The 17,855-nt window shown below is 36.6% G+C and overlaps 1 protein-coding gene across 1 annotated transcript; it reads left to right on the forward strand.

The window, feature by feature from the left end:
* Positions 1 to 8,931: 8,931 nt before the first annotated feature.
* On the forward strand, positions 8,932 to 9,753 carry LOC149254749 (uncharacterized). The gene has a single exon (XM_089457080.1). It carries the CDS (start codon positions 9,262 to 9,264, stop codon positions 9,493 to 9,495), a length of 234 nt encoding a protein of 77 aa, XP_089313206.1. The 5' UTR covers positions 8,932 to 9,261; the 3' UTR covers positions 9,496 to 9,753.
* Positions 9,754 to 17,855: the final 8,102 nt, after the last annotated feature.

Consider the following 17,855-nt stretch of genomic DNA (forward strand, 5'->3'; position numbering starts at 1 on the left):
ACAACTTTGCCCAGATCCTTCAATGGCTACCCATAGGTGATGCATCTCCTTCCAACAACCACTCTGGAAGTGACACACACTTTAAGGTACAAGTTAACTTTGATTACCCCATATTTAAGGTCATATAGATGCAAATGCCATAGAAAATGGTTAAATTTGCTTGAAGGATATTTTTGGGTTCATGATTTTTCCAACCAGGAAAAGATTACTTCTGCACTCCTTAAAGCCACCCCCCACATCAAGGACTCGTTGGAAACCTATTGTGAGAATAGGGATGAGATTGCACCCTCACTATTTTCGGTCGCACCCGCTTGGAATTATTTCCGAGATGCCATCAAGGAGCAGTATTACCTTGTCGGGAGCTACGAGGATAAATACATAAAGTGGACCACATTACAATAGGGAAGAACCAAGACGTGTCGAAGGTCACAAATATTTTTCATACCATTCACATGAAGTTGGGTATCAAGGATTCTGAGCGAAATTTGGTACTCAAGTATTGCATCTGTCTACACAAGTACATCTAGGAAGAGATGGAGTTCCTAGACATCTCCTTCCTTGACACGACCTATCGATATGTTGTCAATATCGAGCTGAAATTTAAGTAGAAGAAGCGATACTTTCGATCTGTGAATCTGAAACAAGGGAAAGACACCCCTAAATGGTAGATCAAAGGACAAAGCCAAGGCGAGGCAACACAAGACAACTTGTCAAAGTCGCAAGCAAAGAACAACACCATGAAGACAAAGAAGCACACATGAAAATGGTGTGAGTTCCATAAGAGCCCCACTCACAACACAAGTGAGTGTCGGGCCAAGTAGTCAATGGTGGTCAATTTGAAGGCTTTTGAATTAGATGCATGTTTCAACTCTGATTTAAAACCCTACAAGGGAAATGACAAAGGGGACTAGATTATTGATGCGGAGCTCAGTTCCACTGTTGCCACCACCAAGAACTAAAAGAATCAGATTGAATATCTAGAGGGGGAGGAGCGTGCCTTCCACTCACAGATGTGGGTGAATGGTTCTCTAATGTAGTTCATTGTCAACAACGGGAGCCAAAGGAACCTCATTTCAACAAAGGTCGTGAAGCGGTTGGGCCTACTGACCACAGCACACCCGCAACCATACACTATCGGGTGGCTTCACCAAGGATGAGATCTCTACATTAGCCAACAATGTCGCCTTCCCTAAAACATCAAGCACTTCACGGCTGAGGTACTGTGTGGTGTTTCTCCTCTTTAAGATTTTGATGTATTATTAGGACAACCATATTTGTGGAAGAGACATGTGTTGTATGAGTCTAGGCCTCACACTGTTATTATTACTTTGGGAAATAAGTTGTATAGGATACTAATGGTAGCACTACCTACCATCATCTCTTTGATCACTGTGAACCAATGCATTAAAATCATTTCCCAGACTGGGAAATTTATTTTCCTTATGATACGCCCTCAAGGAAAGAATAAGATTGTGGCAACGACCTCCAAATAGGGCTCCTCCACATGTAAGCAATAGATGGACAAGGTCGTGGAGGAGTATAAGGACATTTTCACCTCACCCATAGTGGTAGCTCTACACTATTAGGTCAAGCACTCCATAGATCTAACCCTTGGCCCGTCGCTACTGAATGGACCAATCTATCGATGCTCTATTTTCAAGAACGATGAAATCAAGAGGTAGATCAAGAGTTGTTGTAGAAATGGCACATCAAGCCAAGTTCATCACCCCATGGGAGCCCAATCGTGTTGGTAAAAAAGAAGGACAGGGCCTGGAGACTCTGTATTGATTGTCAAGTGCTGAAAAAAATCACTATCTGGAATAGGTATCCAATCCCATGGACTGATGACCTTCTGGACCAGCTCAAGGGGGCCAAATATTTTAACAATATTGACTTGAAGTCTGGTTATCACCAGGTACCAATTGAACCCTCCGATGTGTGGAATACTACCTTCAAATCCAAGGAGGGACTTTTCGAATGGCTGGTCATGCCTTTCAGGTTGATGAATGCCCCCGCAACCTTCATGAGGCTGATGGAAGACATCTTGCGACCCTTCACCAACTCATTTGTGGTGGTGTATTTGGATGACATCCTGATATTTAGCTAGAGTTGGGAAGAGCACCTCCTCAATATTCGACATGTCCTCTAAACCTTGCAACAGCACAGGTTGTGTGCCAATTTGGAGAAATGCATTTTTTGTATGACCCCGGTTCAATATCTAGGGTACATCATTGATGAGCAGGGTGTGCATGTGGACCAAGATACAAGTCATTCACGATTGGCCAGCCCCAATCACTCTAATAGAGCTCCGTATATTTGTTGGTCTTGCCAATTTCTACCGTAGGTTCGTATTGGGGTTATCTCATATCACTTGGCCTTTAAGTCAAGTCACCAAGGGCAGAGCGAAAACAAATTTATTTTGGTTTGAATCCCAATAGAAGGAATTTTCCAAGTTGAAGCATCACCTTTGCTCTGCACCAGTGCCCACATTACCATACCTGTAACAACCATTTGAGATTGAGACAGATGCCTCCGCCTATGCTATTGGTGTAGTTCTTACTCAGTAGTGGCATCCAATGACATATCGCAGTGAGACACTTTTGGATACAGTCCGAAAGAATCCCACCTATGACAAAGAGATGTATTCAATTGTGTAGGTATGCCGACAATGAAAGCATTACATTATAGGGAAGGAAATTGTCATCCACACAAACCATCAACCCCTACAGTTCATACAGATACAAGGGATGTTGTAGAATGATTGCCATCAGAAATGCTCCACATACCTGCAACAGTTTCATTTGAACATTAAGTACAAGAACGAAAGCACCAATAATGTTGCAGACTACCTCAACCAATTGTCGTTCATGAAACTGATCACTGTGCTCGACTCTTGTGGGCACGAGACTTCGGGGTGGCCACATCTTCACAAGAGAGATCCATAATTCGACAAAAGATACTCAATGCTCTTAGAAGACAAGCAAGTTCCAAAATTTCACCTCTAAGATGCATTGTTATGCCAGCTGGGACACATTTGTGTTCCTCCAAGCGAGTGTGCCAAGCTGATTTGGGAGTCACACTACAGTCAGGTCGCTAGACATTTCTGAGTAGAGAAAATAATGGAGTATTGTAGAATTATTTTTATTGGTTGAACCTTTGATAAGATGTTGCGTAGTACATCAGATCCTACACTGTCTGTGCCATTGCCAAAACAATCATCAAGAAGCAATGCCTATATACTCCTTTGCCTACTCCTAATTGACCTTGGGAATCCATCTTCATGAATTACATGTCGAGCCTTATTTATACTAGGCATGGAAACGACTGTGTTTTCGTGGTCATCATCAGATTCTCTAATATGGCCATTCTAGCAGCTTGCAAGAAGAGTATCACAATGAAAGCCACTGCTAAGCTCTTCTTTGAACAAGTGTGGATACACTTTGGGATCCTACCATCCATTATCTCAGATTGGGATAATAGATTCCTAAATACATTTTGGTCAAGTCTCTAGTCGATGTTGGATACCAAGTTGACCAAGTCCATGACTTTCCACCCCAAGACTGATGGCCAAACAAAGGTCGTCAATAGTATGATTGTGCACATTCTACACATGTTCAACTCGAAGCATCCACACACATGGAATTAAAGCCTCCCCTATGTCCAAAACAGCTACAACAGATCTCTCCATAGCTCAACTTGCTACAACCCCTTTCAGGTGGGGTTCAAATTCCAGCCACTATGTCCCATTGATGTGGTCATTACATTTGCAGCTACTCATGAAAATTTGGATCATGTCCAGTACAACGCTGACATGGCTAACAACTTCATTGAGTGCATTCAGCACATCCGCTAGCAATTCCATGACATACTTGACGGAGCCAATGTTAAGTACAAGCAGTGTCCTTATCAACATCATGTGCCACACAAGTTCAAGGTGGGCGACAAAGTTTGGTTACATTTACAGAAGGAGCAGCTCGTTGGGCCCCACCACAACCTTATCCCACTCTGATATGGGTCTTACACCATCACTAAGGTTGTAGGGGACAACACTTTCAAGCTCATCATTCCACCATTCCTTGGCCTGCACCCAATGTTCAATGTGTACCACCTTTGACCATACTTTCCACCATTACTAGACATATCATACATTGCAGAACAACTCACACCAATAGAGTTAAACCCATGCTACATGGAACAGACCATAGCTGATTGGATCATGGACACATAGATCAAAAACACTCGCTAACATAGGATCCAATTGTATTGGGTTGACAAAGTTGGTCGACTCTTGCACCAAGGCAAGTGGCTCACCGGGGACCAAGTTCAACAAAAGATTCCCCATCTCATGGAAGCACTCCACGCAATGGGGACCATTTCTTCCTAAGAGGGAGGACTGATCTAGGTGTATATTGGTGGCCACCCACCTATTCCACTTGGACCCCACCATTCTTTCTTTCAGTTTTTCAGTTTCCTTAATTGTAGCACAATTTACTATTTTTGTCATTTTTTCGTGTCTTGAAATTTCGAAGTTGTTTTGAGGCCCTAAACGATATTTATTTTGGAAAATGGGAAAACATGAGACTTATATTAATGTAGTCAAAGGTTGTAGTCCTCAGATACATCTTTATAACGAGGTATTGTTCACATCAAACGAAGATCGTATGCCAAAGTTACAATCCCGAGAAGTTGATGCACCAATTTACCCAAACGAGGCCCACAATGTTAGTTCTTCATCTCCTAGGGTTAGGTTTTTGGATATAAGGGTTTTACATTGTTTCTCAATAATAAATATACCTTTCAGCCTCATTGTAACACAGTTCAGATGCATGTAGCTCAACAGCTCTTCTCAGAGATAAGTTATTATCGTTCGAGTTAGTTTATTTCCATCCTATATGTAAGCATATTTTAAATCTTTGATATTAATGAAATGAAGTGTTATTTCTACTACAACTCTGTATTTATGGCTATATTTGTATTTTGTTCCATTCCTGTTTAAGTTCAGATAAGTCACAAACCAATCCAAATGCCCAAAAGAAGGTAAGCAAGGAAAATCAAAGGAAAATCCAATCACCTTAAGAGCAAGTGGTAAAATACTGTAGCCTTTTGATCAAGTGATGCAATTCAATTTTGAAAAAGAGCATATTTTTGATAAAATATTTGCTATTGGAACTTGAAAGAGCATATTTGAAAATTGAGAGGCAATCTATGTTGGAAATGTTATAGAATCTGTAAGTTTAGCATAATGTAAGTGATTTCTCTTTATCTTCTAGCCTTGAATGATATTTTGTTTACTAATTTTTATATTCAATGATTTTCTATATGTCACAAGTTTTCTCAAAATTATTCCTTACAACGTTTGCTTTGCAACATATGGTGCAATTGCTAGTTAACTCTTATTTGTCTTAATGTGTCACATATTTGATAATATGAGAAAATGTTGTTTAATATTGTATTGTGTTATTGTATTGGCTATTATATATAGAATTTCTTTCTACATGAGCAATTTTATTCTATACTTTAAGAGGATGTTAGATCTTATTGGATATGAGATGTGTTTAGTCTGTCATTTGTGATATTGGCTCTTATTTTGGCTAAAATAATGTAACTAATGTGTGTATATATATATATATATATATATATATATATATATATATATATATATATATATATATATATATAGATATATGTTCTATTACATTAATTAAATGGAAATCTCAACACATTGGACAAGATTTGGGCTCATGAAAATTAGAGTTGGTATGTTTCTAACTCTTGTGAGAGTCACATCAGAGGGGTCCAAGATCATGGCATTTTTTCATTTCTAATCCTTTGTAATTATAGAATATTGTATCATATTGATGTAGGTGAGAAATGATTGCTTTGTGAGTGTTGTTATGGTTTAATTGTATTTTTATGATTTATTTGTCCTTAGCTTGTCAATGGGAGTATGTTCTTTATCCATCAATTAATTCATGATATATGCCTTAGAATTATGGAGGTTTTGTAACTTTTCTTAGTGATATTCATACTCTTTAGAGTAGTCAAAGCTATTGTTTCATCAATACATTTTTTAGTTGTGATCTATTTAGAACGATTAAATTATTTGTTTGAGGTCTCACACACATGTATTGTAATGTTCCTATTAGATAAATTTCCTATATATATGTGTTTTGAAACACACACACACACACAAAAATAGAGAGACACGCCTTTAAACAACTTAAAATCATTATTTTCACTAATGCAAAATGAGACACATCATTAGCTACTTAAACTAAGATAGTTTTCTTTGAAATAACAAGCTAAATCATGCCATTGTTAAACTTGTAAGTAAAAGAATGAAGCCTTTGAGGAGGAATTTTATTTTGTAGCTCTTTCATTTACTTACCTAAGTCTTTGATGTTTGAAGCTTGGTATATGACTTGTACAATTGAAAATACACTCTATTGAATATCTCAACTACATCTACAATTAACATTGTTCTATCTATGTTTTTTCTATATATAACAAAATTTGTCATCATATTATGTTTAATTATCATGGTAATATATCACAACTAACTTGCCATTATTAATATAAAAGTATTATTTCAATTTTATTATTTCTATGGGTTTTCTAGAGGGACCAACTCTTGGTCTAAGAAATGGCGACCCAAGAGCAGCTAAATTGTAAAATCACACCAACCAAATTAACATGGTTGAACTTTTAAGTGTCTCCTCCTAACTACTGTGGAATTCTAAACCTAAGTAGCGATATAAAACAAAGCCCTTCTAAACCAATCACACTAATGGAATTTTCCATTTCAATTTTTTTATTTTGAAAAAAAATAAAAAATCAATTTTAAGAAACAATTTAAATTTAAACATAAAATTGATAATTAATAATTATTAAATTTATTTATTACTAAAACTTTATTTATTAGTATATATTTAAATATTTAACTATTATATATATATATATATATATATATATATATATATAATTATAATTTTTCAAAAATAAATCTCCCTTTCTCCTCTATATATATCTATTAAAAAAAACACTTAAAAAAAAAAATCCAAAACAATTGCATATAATTAATCAAATTCGATCCTAATAATCTTTTCTTTAATATTTAGTTACCTAAATGTTAAAATGTTTATCTTTACTTGTGTTTTCAAATCCAACTTCATATCTTCGAAAACATTAAAGAGTATCTAATCATCTCCCAAAGTAATGGACATTACATTATTTATTTATATTTTTTAAATATTTCTCAAATATGTTTTTTATTTAAAAAATTAAAATAAATTATATCAATTTATTTCATAGTGATGTTTTAGTTTAATTAAAGTAAAGTTATTTTTATAATCAAATGAGGATGTGCTATTTTTCTGGGAATATGTATATATTTTTTATATTTAATATAAATTTGATAAATAATATTTAAATATATTAATAATGCAAATTGTTTTAATATGAATTATAAATCAAATATTTTAATATCAATTATATATATATATATATATATACCATTTTAGATTCATCTTCATCCAGGATCTATGAAGTGTCTTTTTGGCGCTTAATAGATCTAGGGTTAACATGGATCTAGGTTGGTTTTTATATACACATACCATATCTAGGCTCGATCCATCTCTCTCTCTATCTCTCTTCCCTCCTCTACTATCTCCATCCCTCTCCCTTTCTATGTCTCAGTGCCTCTCTATCTTCCTTCATCTCTCTCCCTTTCTCTCCCACAACTCTCTCTCCCCTGCCATATCTCTCTCTCTACCCTCCAACTCTATCCCTATCTCCCTTCCTCTCTCCTTATCTCTCTCCCGCTCTCTCACCTCCATTTTTATGTCTCCCTCTCTTTTCCCTTTCTTTTCCTCTCTCACCTCTCCTCTCTATCTTTCCTCCTCTCCTCTCACCCTCTCTCTCCATCTCTACCGTGTTATTGTCTCTCTCTGCCTCTATCTCTCTATGTCTTTGTTCTTCCCTTCCACTCTCTCCCTCTCCAACTCCATCTTCTCTCCCTCCCCTCCTCTCTCCCTTCATTCATCTCTCTCCCTCTCTCTATCCCCTATCCATCACTCTTTCTCTCTGCTTTCTCTTTCTCTCCCCCCTACTTTCTCTCTCTCCATCCATATGATGAAGGCTTTTCACTCTATGTAATGAATGCTAAATGTGATGCCTAAAATATTTTACATTTCATTTTTTATTGTAAAATGGTATTGATAAACCATTTATTTTTTAATAAAACATGTAGTATTGATAAGCTATTTATTTCTTAATATTATTGAAAAAAATTCAAACATTTAATTACATCATAACTTGAAAGCCATTTACATAATATAATGCTATGACAATAAATAGGTTACATATTTTTTTTTATAGATATGGGTAACAGCCCTACATGATTTTTAAATATTTATGTTCTTAAAAATTTCACCAAATCACCAAACAATAAAATACTTGAAAATATCTACACTTGGAAATAAAGGAGAGTTGATGGCGGTGTGTACATTGTGTACCTTTTAGGAGTCGAATCATAGAGCTGCTCAGTTGAACAAAGCCAACCACACAATTGGCATTTGCATCACAAATGCAGCAACGTGAATATCTCGAATGATAACGCGTGTTATTTAGAGGATGGACGGCATCATCTTTCGCTTCACAAATCTGTTGTGGGTCCACATGACCCAAATCTGTTGAAACATCTACATACTTTGACGTACAGAACACACCCACTGCCTGTCCTTAGTGGTGGGGACTCGGGAGGAATATTTCGTGAGAAGCTTCGAGAGGCGCCCACGCGGCATCACAAGATCCAGCGAAATCTCCTACGCGTCAGTTTTGGAAACGTGTTAAACGGTAACTACCCATCCGCACCACAGAACACCCATTATAAGGCGTCGTGAATCGCAACACGCCTGGTGCCTACTCTTGTGGTTGTAGGAAGATTCATGCGAAGCTTCTAGACGTGCCCACGCGGCAGCCAAGATCCAGAGACACTGCGTGGGAAGGAGTTTTGGATACGCGTAAACGGAAGCAACCCATCCGCCCTTTAAATCCACACCACCATAACACACTCATCATCAGGAATCTCAGCTCAAGAATTCGTATCTGATTTAGCTCCTCAGGCTTGCAAGCGATTTTCACTTTACTAAAGCACTCTAATTCGCCTCGGATTGCAGTTTACCCAGTTGCTGCCCTTAGGGTTTGTTGCAGATTAGGGTTTTCCTTTCAATATTGTATTCTCCGGACAATTTGACTCTGAAAATGGCGATTCAGAAGACGACGGTCACAACTGATAGGAAGTGGCTAGAAATTGCCCCTCCGCGGAGAGTATGTGCGGGAAGACGGCGGCCTTTGGAGAAAACACTGCGGCCAATCGCAGAAGAGCGCAGTCTCAGTAATGGCGAGCTCCTGGATGGCCTTTGCCCTACTTTTCCTGCCGTCAGTGGCTTGAGGGCGGAGGGCGATAATGAAAGATTTGCGTCAGCGGGGTGTTAAAAATTTTCTCTGCAGGTCCCGTAATCTTTTTGAACGTCTTGAAAATCAGGAAGCTGTTTATGGGAATCGATGCCTGATCCGGATAATCCGTCTGTAACGGACTGATTCTCCTGTAATTACCCAAATTTGTAAGATATTTTCCCATATCCTGTTTATGGGAATCGATGCCTGATCTGGATAATCCGTCTGTAACGGACTGATTCTTCTGTAATTAACCAAATCTGTAATATATTTTTTACTCCTACGAAATTACGAAAATATGTTCAGAAATGCATGGATTTGTATTCTGAAATGTTAGTCTCATTTCCGCTGACATCTATATGATTAGCATTATTTGAAGATTAAATTGGGGTTTAATTATCAAGCCATTAAATTATTAATATCTTCCGGATCGACAATTTTGTGCAACGTCCATGGTGGAAATTTCAACTCACGCTGGCTGTGTTCCAGGCGCAGCAGAGGATTTAGGCTTAGGCTCAAGTGTTTGTAACTGCAATGCACTTTTGGGAAATCAGCCCCTGTAATTTACAGCTTTGATGCGGGCTTTTTAAAATTTTCATTGTGTGCAGAGCATATCTCTAATGAGACCTGGCGACAGCAATGTCTCTTTACGCATCTCAACATGGCCCACAATGTTTGGAGCCACTTTGCCCATAATGTATAACGTATAAAAGCTATTTGAATTAATTATGGGTTATGTTTAAAGAAAAGTGAATTAAACGTATTATGGATTATTTTTTATAAAATGTATATTATTTCTAGTCCTAACCAAGATAGATCCACGTTTGATGTCAAGAGGGATTAAGAGGAATTTCACAAAAGTAGATTCGCTAAAATATAATGCTGTAATGAAATCATTTGAATTCTTTAATTAATTGTTAAGTGGTTTATGTCTTTAATAAATTTAGAATTTAATGAGTTAGAATTCATTTATCATAGATATTAATGTATTTGTTTTTTCTAAAACCTGATAAATTTATATTGGTTATTTTATTTTTAAAATTTAGTGATATTGATATTTATTAACATTTACTATTAAATGGTTGTACTTCGAATTATAAAACCTGATAAATTTATATTGGTTATTTTATTTTTAAAATTTAGTGATATTGATATTTATTAACATTTAATAGGTTATTTTATTTTTAAAATTTAGTGATATTGATATTTATTAACATTTACTATTAAATGGTTGTACTTCGAATTATAAAGTGAGATAATGTCACTTAACTTATATTCAATTGGTCTCATTCATGCTACACAATATTTTGTTAGTGTTTGAATATATAAAAAAGTTTGTTAGAGATAATCAGTATAATTATGTAAAAATCACATTAAGTGTGGGTGGATTTATATGCATTAAGATTCATATTTTATGAAATATTTTTTATTCTCAAGATTAAAAATTAATAATAATTAAATAAATTATAGCTTTATTATTATGGTTAATTACAAAAATAATTAATATAGGAAGGGTTTTGTTTGTATTTTTGTTTTTTAGAAAAAATAAAAGATGTGTAATTTTATTTATTATGAGGAAAAATAAAATTATATTTTGCATATACTATAAGCATTTCTAAAAAAATGTCTCTTGGCATTGAGCTAAAAATAGAAATCTAAGAACTTTTGAAAACCATACAACATAAGAAGATTAACCTGAAGTAACAATTCACACTTAGCTTATCTTTTTTACCTTTATTTTTTGGCACTTTATGTCAACCATCCAAACTTGGTTCAACAAGAACCAATGTCAATTCTCCTCCCGATTTCATATGAGAAACTTCTTATTCTCAGTTGAGCTCTTAGAAACATGAGCTCTTTTTGTGCCCCCTTTCCCATGTGTTGCCTAAAAACCTTTCAGTTCAAGACCCTTCTAATAAGGTTGATAATTCCTAACTATTTAGCAATGTCCCCATCCCATTGGTTACTAAGTTGAGCCAGAACATCCACACTAGATTGGACAAGTAGGCTCTCCTTGATATCTTCTTCCTCATATTCTAAGAGTTGAGGATCTAAAAAATGCCATCCTTTGACATATTGGGCTGCCTCTTTTTTGATATCTTCGTCTTCATCTTCTAAGAGTTGAGGATCTAAAACTGCAAACCTTTGACATAATGGACTGCCTCTCTTTTTTTTTTTATTCTTACCCTATGTACATGTGTTCTGAAAATGACCATTGAAAGTTGTGTTTCAAAATTATGTGATATGATAGCCCTTTGCTAAGACCTATCTCCACACATATTCTAGCAAAAGTGGAGACCACACATATTCTAGCAAAAGTGAAGATGTCTTTCTCTAATCTTTCTAGGTATTTTTTTTTGGTTTTCCCAAAGTGTTTCTAATATCTTCATGGACTTGCTGATGTTATAAGGGAAAAGGGAGGTTTGCAAACCTAGCCCATACTGCCATGATTGAGACGACCATAGATGTGGCATCAAACTATGGGAACCAAGGGGTGATTATGTCGAGGAGCACTTTACAGCCCAATGGTGTAATGTAGAAAGTTTGTCAACATTTTTACATGTAGGCTCAATATGCTCAATTTATATGAATATGTTCAATTTATAAGGCATAAAGAATTTGTAAAAATTTATATGCGAGCTAAATTAACTAATAGGAAAAGGTTAAAAGTAATATAAAGCCCGGTATGGGGTAGATGTTGTAGTGTCTGTAAAAAGCTAAAAAAAATCAAATTCAATTTGTTATATTGTAATAATGATTGTGTAATATATATATAAATTTAATTAGTAACCATATTAAAACTTTAATGCTTACGATAAACTTAAAATATAAAAATAAATTTAACTGAGGATATTCACACCCACTTTACTATAGATATTATTAACTTGTAAATAGACTTTGTTACAAAACGATGGTCATATACCATGGCTCATCAATACCACATGCCAAAAAACCATCTCTCATTTCAAAATCAAAATATTTTATAAATATCTTATTTCAATTTAATTTTATAACATTTTGTTAGCTAAATCTAAAAGAAAAAAAATTATAAGTAATCGTGAGATATATCTAAACCCTCTATCCCATTAAATCACATAAGATATAAATAGTAGCTATAAATTAAAATCAATTTTACCATATAAATTAAAATAATAATCTTGTAACCATATTTAAATTTCATTAATAAGCACATAAAAACTTAATACTTACAATATAGCAAACTTTTTAACCATGGATATTCATCCCACTTTACCATGGATATTATTAATTTGTAAATAGACTTTGTTTTCAGGTCGAAAAACCTAGATTGCATTTATATAAGAAATATAAATAAAACATTATATCAGTACAGTTGTTCTTCATATATATGAAACTATACTTAGGAGAGGAATTAACATTGCATTTATATAAGAAATATAAATAAAACATTATATCAGTACAGTTGTTCTTCATATATATGAAACTATACTTAGGAGAGGAATTAACACCAGAAGGTGCTCCAGCCAGAACTGGAGGGAAAAACTGTTCCTCATATATGAGACTATTATAGGAGCGGCTAACACCAAAAAGAGTTCTCGTCAAGATTGGTCAACATCTGAACAGAAACTATCAAGTGAACCAAAAACAAACAGCCATTAAAGAGCTGAATCTAAAATGGGCTCGCAGATCATAGAAAAATTGACCGCTGAGAAATAAAACGGATCATAACAATCTGCTCCCCGCAACAAGAAAGACGAAAACAAGCATGGAGAACCTGCGATCACTGGAAAAGAAAGATTAGAGGATGATAAAATTCAGCGTCCAGAGAGAAGCATCTGAGCTTAATAGAAAACAAAACCAGAAAATGATGAAAGAGCCAGCACCAAAACAAGGTTAGAAATCAGGAGGAAAGAAGTCCTGAATGGATATGAAATTGCCCTCAAAGGAAACCTGCATGAACCATAAGCCTGGACCCACCTGGACGCCTCTTTTGGACAAGTCATCTGCACGCTGGTTAAGATCCCTCTTGATGTGATGAATGGAAACTCCCTTTGATCTGTTCCAAAAAAAGTTGATCCTATCAATCCATCCAGTGAGTTGCGGCTTCCTAATGATGTTCTTACCAGGAACACCATCAACCAAGACCTTAGAGTCACCAAATATGGAAACATCCTGGAGATTGATAAAGAGACAAAAATGAAGAAGGCCAGCAAGGGCCATCGCTTCCGCCTTACTGTTTGATCCTCTCGCCCCATTCCAGAAAATGTGGTAATGGAAATTTCCATTTACCGATATGATGACCCCACAGCCACATTGACCACCCTATTCAGCCTCGTCGAAGAAGGCCCTCGGCATAGAAGACAAGTCCTGCTGAACCGCATTTCCTTTCTGTTCTGGATCCTTGGATATGCATTGCGGAATTGATTCAAAAATAGAAGAGATGGTGGAGATAGTTTCTAGAAAAGGGGAGACCTTACCGTTGAAGATAAACCTATTGCACCACTTCCATATACACCATACAGTAATGATGAAGATTGATCTCCATGATTTCTTTTGAAGACTGCTCCATAAAAATGCATCTGAAATAGAGGAATGAGACATATGCTAGACGCCATGGGCTTCCTCCAGAGTCCACCATAGAAGATGAGTTTTCTTGCAGTCTAGGAAGAGGTGGAAGTTGGTTTCTTCTTCAGACCAACAGATGGAACAAACACCCGAACCCTGCCATCCGCGTTTTCTTAAATTTTCCCAAGAGAGGTTCCTGTTGTGGAAAGCCAACTAGGAGAACAAGATCATTTTTTAGGGACATCCTGATTTCTAGAGGATGGGCAGAAAGGACGGCTTGAGGAGAGAAGGCTTTTGGCTAATCAGGTCTCTATAAACATCTTTTCCCTGAATAGCATATAAAACTTTCAAACTTCTCCAAATGAGACCATCATGATCCCTTGTGCGAAAGATTCCACAGTTCCTAAGACGGATTCTGATTTGATCCCACTGAAAAGCTATGTCTAACGACATCCCCATACAATCAACTTCCTTCCAAAGAGGAATCGGGCCTTTCCAGCCTGTAATTAGACTCTCCTAATAAAACAAACCTTTCCTATGGAGAAAATTTAGAAGAGAATCCTGAAACTCAATCGCTTCAGCACCACTCATGAAACGGTCTTTTCCAATGAGAATATTTTTACCTGTTTGGAAATGCCAATATAAATTTTCCAGAAAAAATTTGCCAATTTTCCGGAGGCTTTGCCAAATAGGAGATCCCCTAAAAGAGCCTAATTTTTCCTTTCTGAGCCAATATGCCAGATTCTTCCTTCTTAGATATTTGAAACGAATTATGTTACTCCACAGACCATCTTCGAAAATGCCTCTCCACAGAGTTTTATAGAGTAAAGCCCTTCCAAAAGATTTCAAGTCTAAAAGTCCCCATCCGCCGCAGCTCTTCAATATTGGCTAGAGCTGAGAGATGAAATTTTTTTTTACCCACTTGATCTCCCCATATGAAATTCGTCGTGAGCTTATTCATTGCCATAATTATGCTTGCTGGGATGAAGAATAAATGAGCCCAGTATACCATCATCTGATTTGAATCCGATTGGGCGAGGATTACTCTTCCTGTAAGAGAGAGATACCTGTATTGCCAGGTGGATATCTTCTTGTAAAACTTGTCTAATATCCATCCCCAGTCTGCCTTTTTATAACCTGCAACTTTTAGCTGAAAGCCCAAATATTTCAACCCTAGCCTGATAGATTGGGCTTTGATTCCAAACAGATCCGATAACCAATCAATCTCATCCTGGCACATATCATTATGAAAAAAGACAGACTTTTCGAAATTTATATGAAGGCCTGTTGCCTTTTGAAAAATTTTCAAGATCTCATAGTAACATAACCATGAAATCCTGCACAGCATTCCAAACATTATGATGTCATCAACAAAAAGATTATGGGAAATCGAAATACCCCTACAGATTTTAAGCGGAGAACATCTGGCTTCTTCTACAGCCTTATTTATATGAAGGCTAAGAGTATTCATTGCCAGAATAAATAAAAGTGGAGATAAGGGGAATCCTTGCCGGAGACCTCTAGAGGAAGAGAAGAAAAGAGAAGGAATTCCATTTATGATCACCGAAAAATTCACCATCTCAATGCATTCCATTATCGAGTTTGTCATACCAGCTTTTAGGCCAATCTTTACTAATAAGCACCTTAGGAATCCCCAATCGAGGCAGTCGTATGCCTTTTGGAGATCAATCTTAAGAATGACTGCGTTCCTTTTCCTTGCCTGAATAGCAAATAATCCTTCCTGAGTACTTGCCACCGCATCTTGTATGTTCCTCCCTTTCAGAAACGCATGCTGCTCTAATGAAATATGTTTTGATAAAGTTCCTTTTATCCTTTCTGCAATTATTTTTGCAATAATTTTGTAAGTAATATTGCATAGGGAGATCGGCCGGAAGTCCATAAAAGACTCCGCTTCATCTTTCTTTGGGATGAGTGCTATGTTGGTGGAAGCAACCTTTGTATTGATACTGCCCGCCATTCTTGAACCCTCTATCATTCTTAACAAATCCCCTTTGAAAAGGTCGAAGAAATGAGTAAAAAACTCAATTGTCCAGCCATCCGGCCCTGGACATTTATCACTTTTAAATGACTTCATAATCCCAAGCAGCTCTTCCTCAGAGATTTTTTGAAAAATTTTATCATTTGTTTCCTCATCAAACATCTTTGGGAAGACTTCAATGCCCCATAGAATGTCCTTAAAACTACATTCCTCGGATCTTTGATACTGCTTACCAAAAAAACTTACTGCCTCATTTGATATATCCTGCTGGGAATAAATGAGCTGGCCATTTCCATCTCTTATCTTCCATATGGAATTTCTTTCACGCCTGGCATTTGCAAAGTTGTGAAAGAACTTTGTATTTTTATCCCCCTCTTTTATCCAAATCGCTCTGCTTTTCAAACGCCAAAAGGATTCCTCTTGTTTCAAAATATTTATTTTCTTTTTTTGCAGCTCCTTTATAAGACATCTCGACTCAAGAGATAAAAGATGAGAGGCCATCGCCTCAGATGCCATGTCTAAAGCTCTTTGAATACTCCTGAGCTCTTTTCTATTTGCTTGTCTTTTCTCAAATTGCCAATTTTTCACCACCTTCCACATATAATCCATTTTGTCCTTAAATGTCATCAAGAGCGTGGAAGGATTATTATTTGCCAGCTCAGTCCATGTTTTTTTTATGAGATCATTAAATCCCGGATCCTCCAGATAAGAGCTGTTAAACTTGAATGAGTATCCTTTCCTGAAACATTTTTCCTTCCAGCCTAATATGATTGGCCTATGATCTGAAATGAAAATGTTTTCTATTGATGAGAATGGCATACCCATACAATCAATCACACTAGCATGAATAAGGAACCTGTCCAGCCTTTTAGCAACATAAGCTTCCTCGATTCTGCCATTTTCCCATGTCGGGATCATTCGAGGAGGAAGGATGTCAACAAAATTTCTCTTGAGCAATTCATTTTTAATCCTTTCAGCAAGGGGATCCTTTTTTCTTTTACTGCCCCATGTCTCGTCCATGCTTAAAGTGAGGTTTAAATCTCCTGCAATCAATAAATTTTCCACATCAAAAATTTCAGAATCCAAAATATTCTCCCAGAAAAGCATTCTGTTCTTGTAGGGGGCATATATATTGAGGATATTAATAGGAAAATTGTGTCCTCTCATTTTTGCCGAGATTAAAATTCCTGCCAAACATCTATAAGTTTTTGCCTTGATCCAAGATGGATCCCATAGGACTACTAGCCCCCCCGAGAGACCCATCGCTTCAGTGGCAGAGATGTGCCATGAAGGGAACATCTTCCTGAAGTAAGAAATAGCAACAAAGGCATCATGCATTGTTTCCTGTATTAGAATAATTTTGGGACTTTCTGAATGAAAAATTTTTTTGAAGGCCAAAAACTTGGGTCCTACCCCCAAGCCTCTTATATTCATGGAGATGGAAAAAATCATATTGGAGAATTCGCGGCCTTGCATGCTCTAAGGGGCCTGTCTTCAGTCATGTCTATGATTGGGACTTCTACAAGAGATAAATAGCGGATCCCTCTGCCCTTGCCTCTCCCCCTGAAGTGCCTGCTTCCCCCTTTTGTTTTCCTCCTCACCGTGATATTTCTAGCCAACTTCGGACTAATTTGAGGGGACAATTGAGGTTAGGGTTTATGAATTGTAAGCGCCCTGAGCTGAAGTGATTTTTTATTTAGCAGGAAATCCAAATCGCTGCCTACCGAATTCAACGGCAAAGAAGTAGGCGAGTTTGCAGGAGTAGGCGTAACCATAATCTCTTTTCCTCTTTCTATTGACAAATTTTTATTATTCGGAGAAGGAGTAGAGGATAGAATGAACAGATTTTCATTAG

Source organism: Pinus tabuliformis, chromosome 7, assembly GCF_031772625.1.
Source record: "Pinus tabuliformis cultivar Carrire ecotype Pingquan chromosome 7, CPIR1, whole genome shotgun sequence".
Lineage (NCBI taxonomy): Eukaryota > Viridiplantae > Streptophyta > Pinopsida > Pinales > Pinaceae > Pinus > Pinus tabuliformis.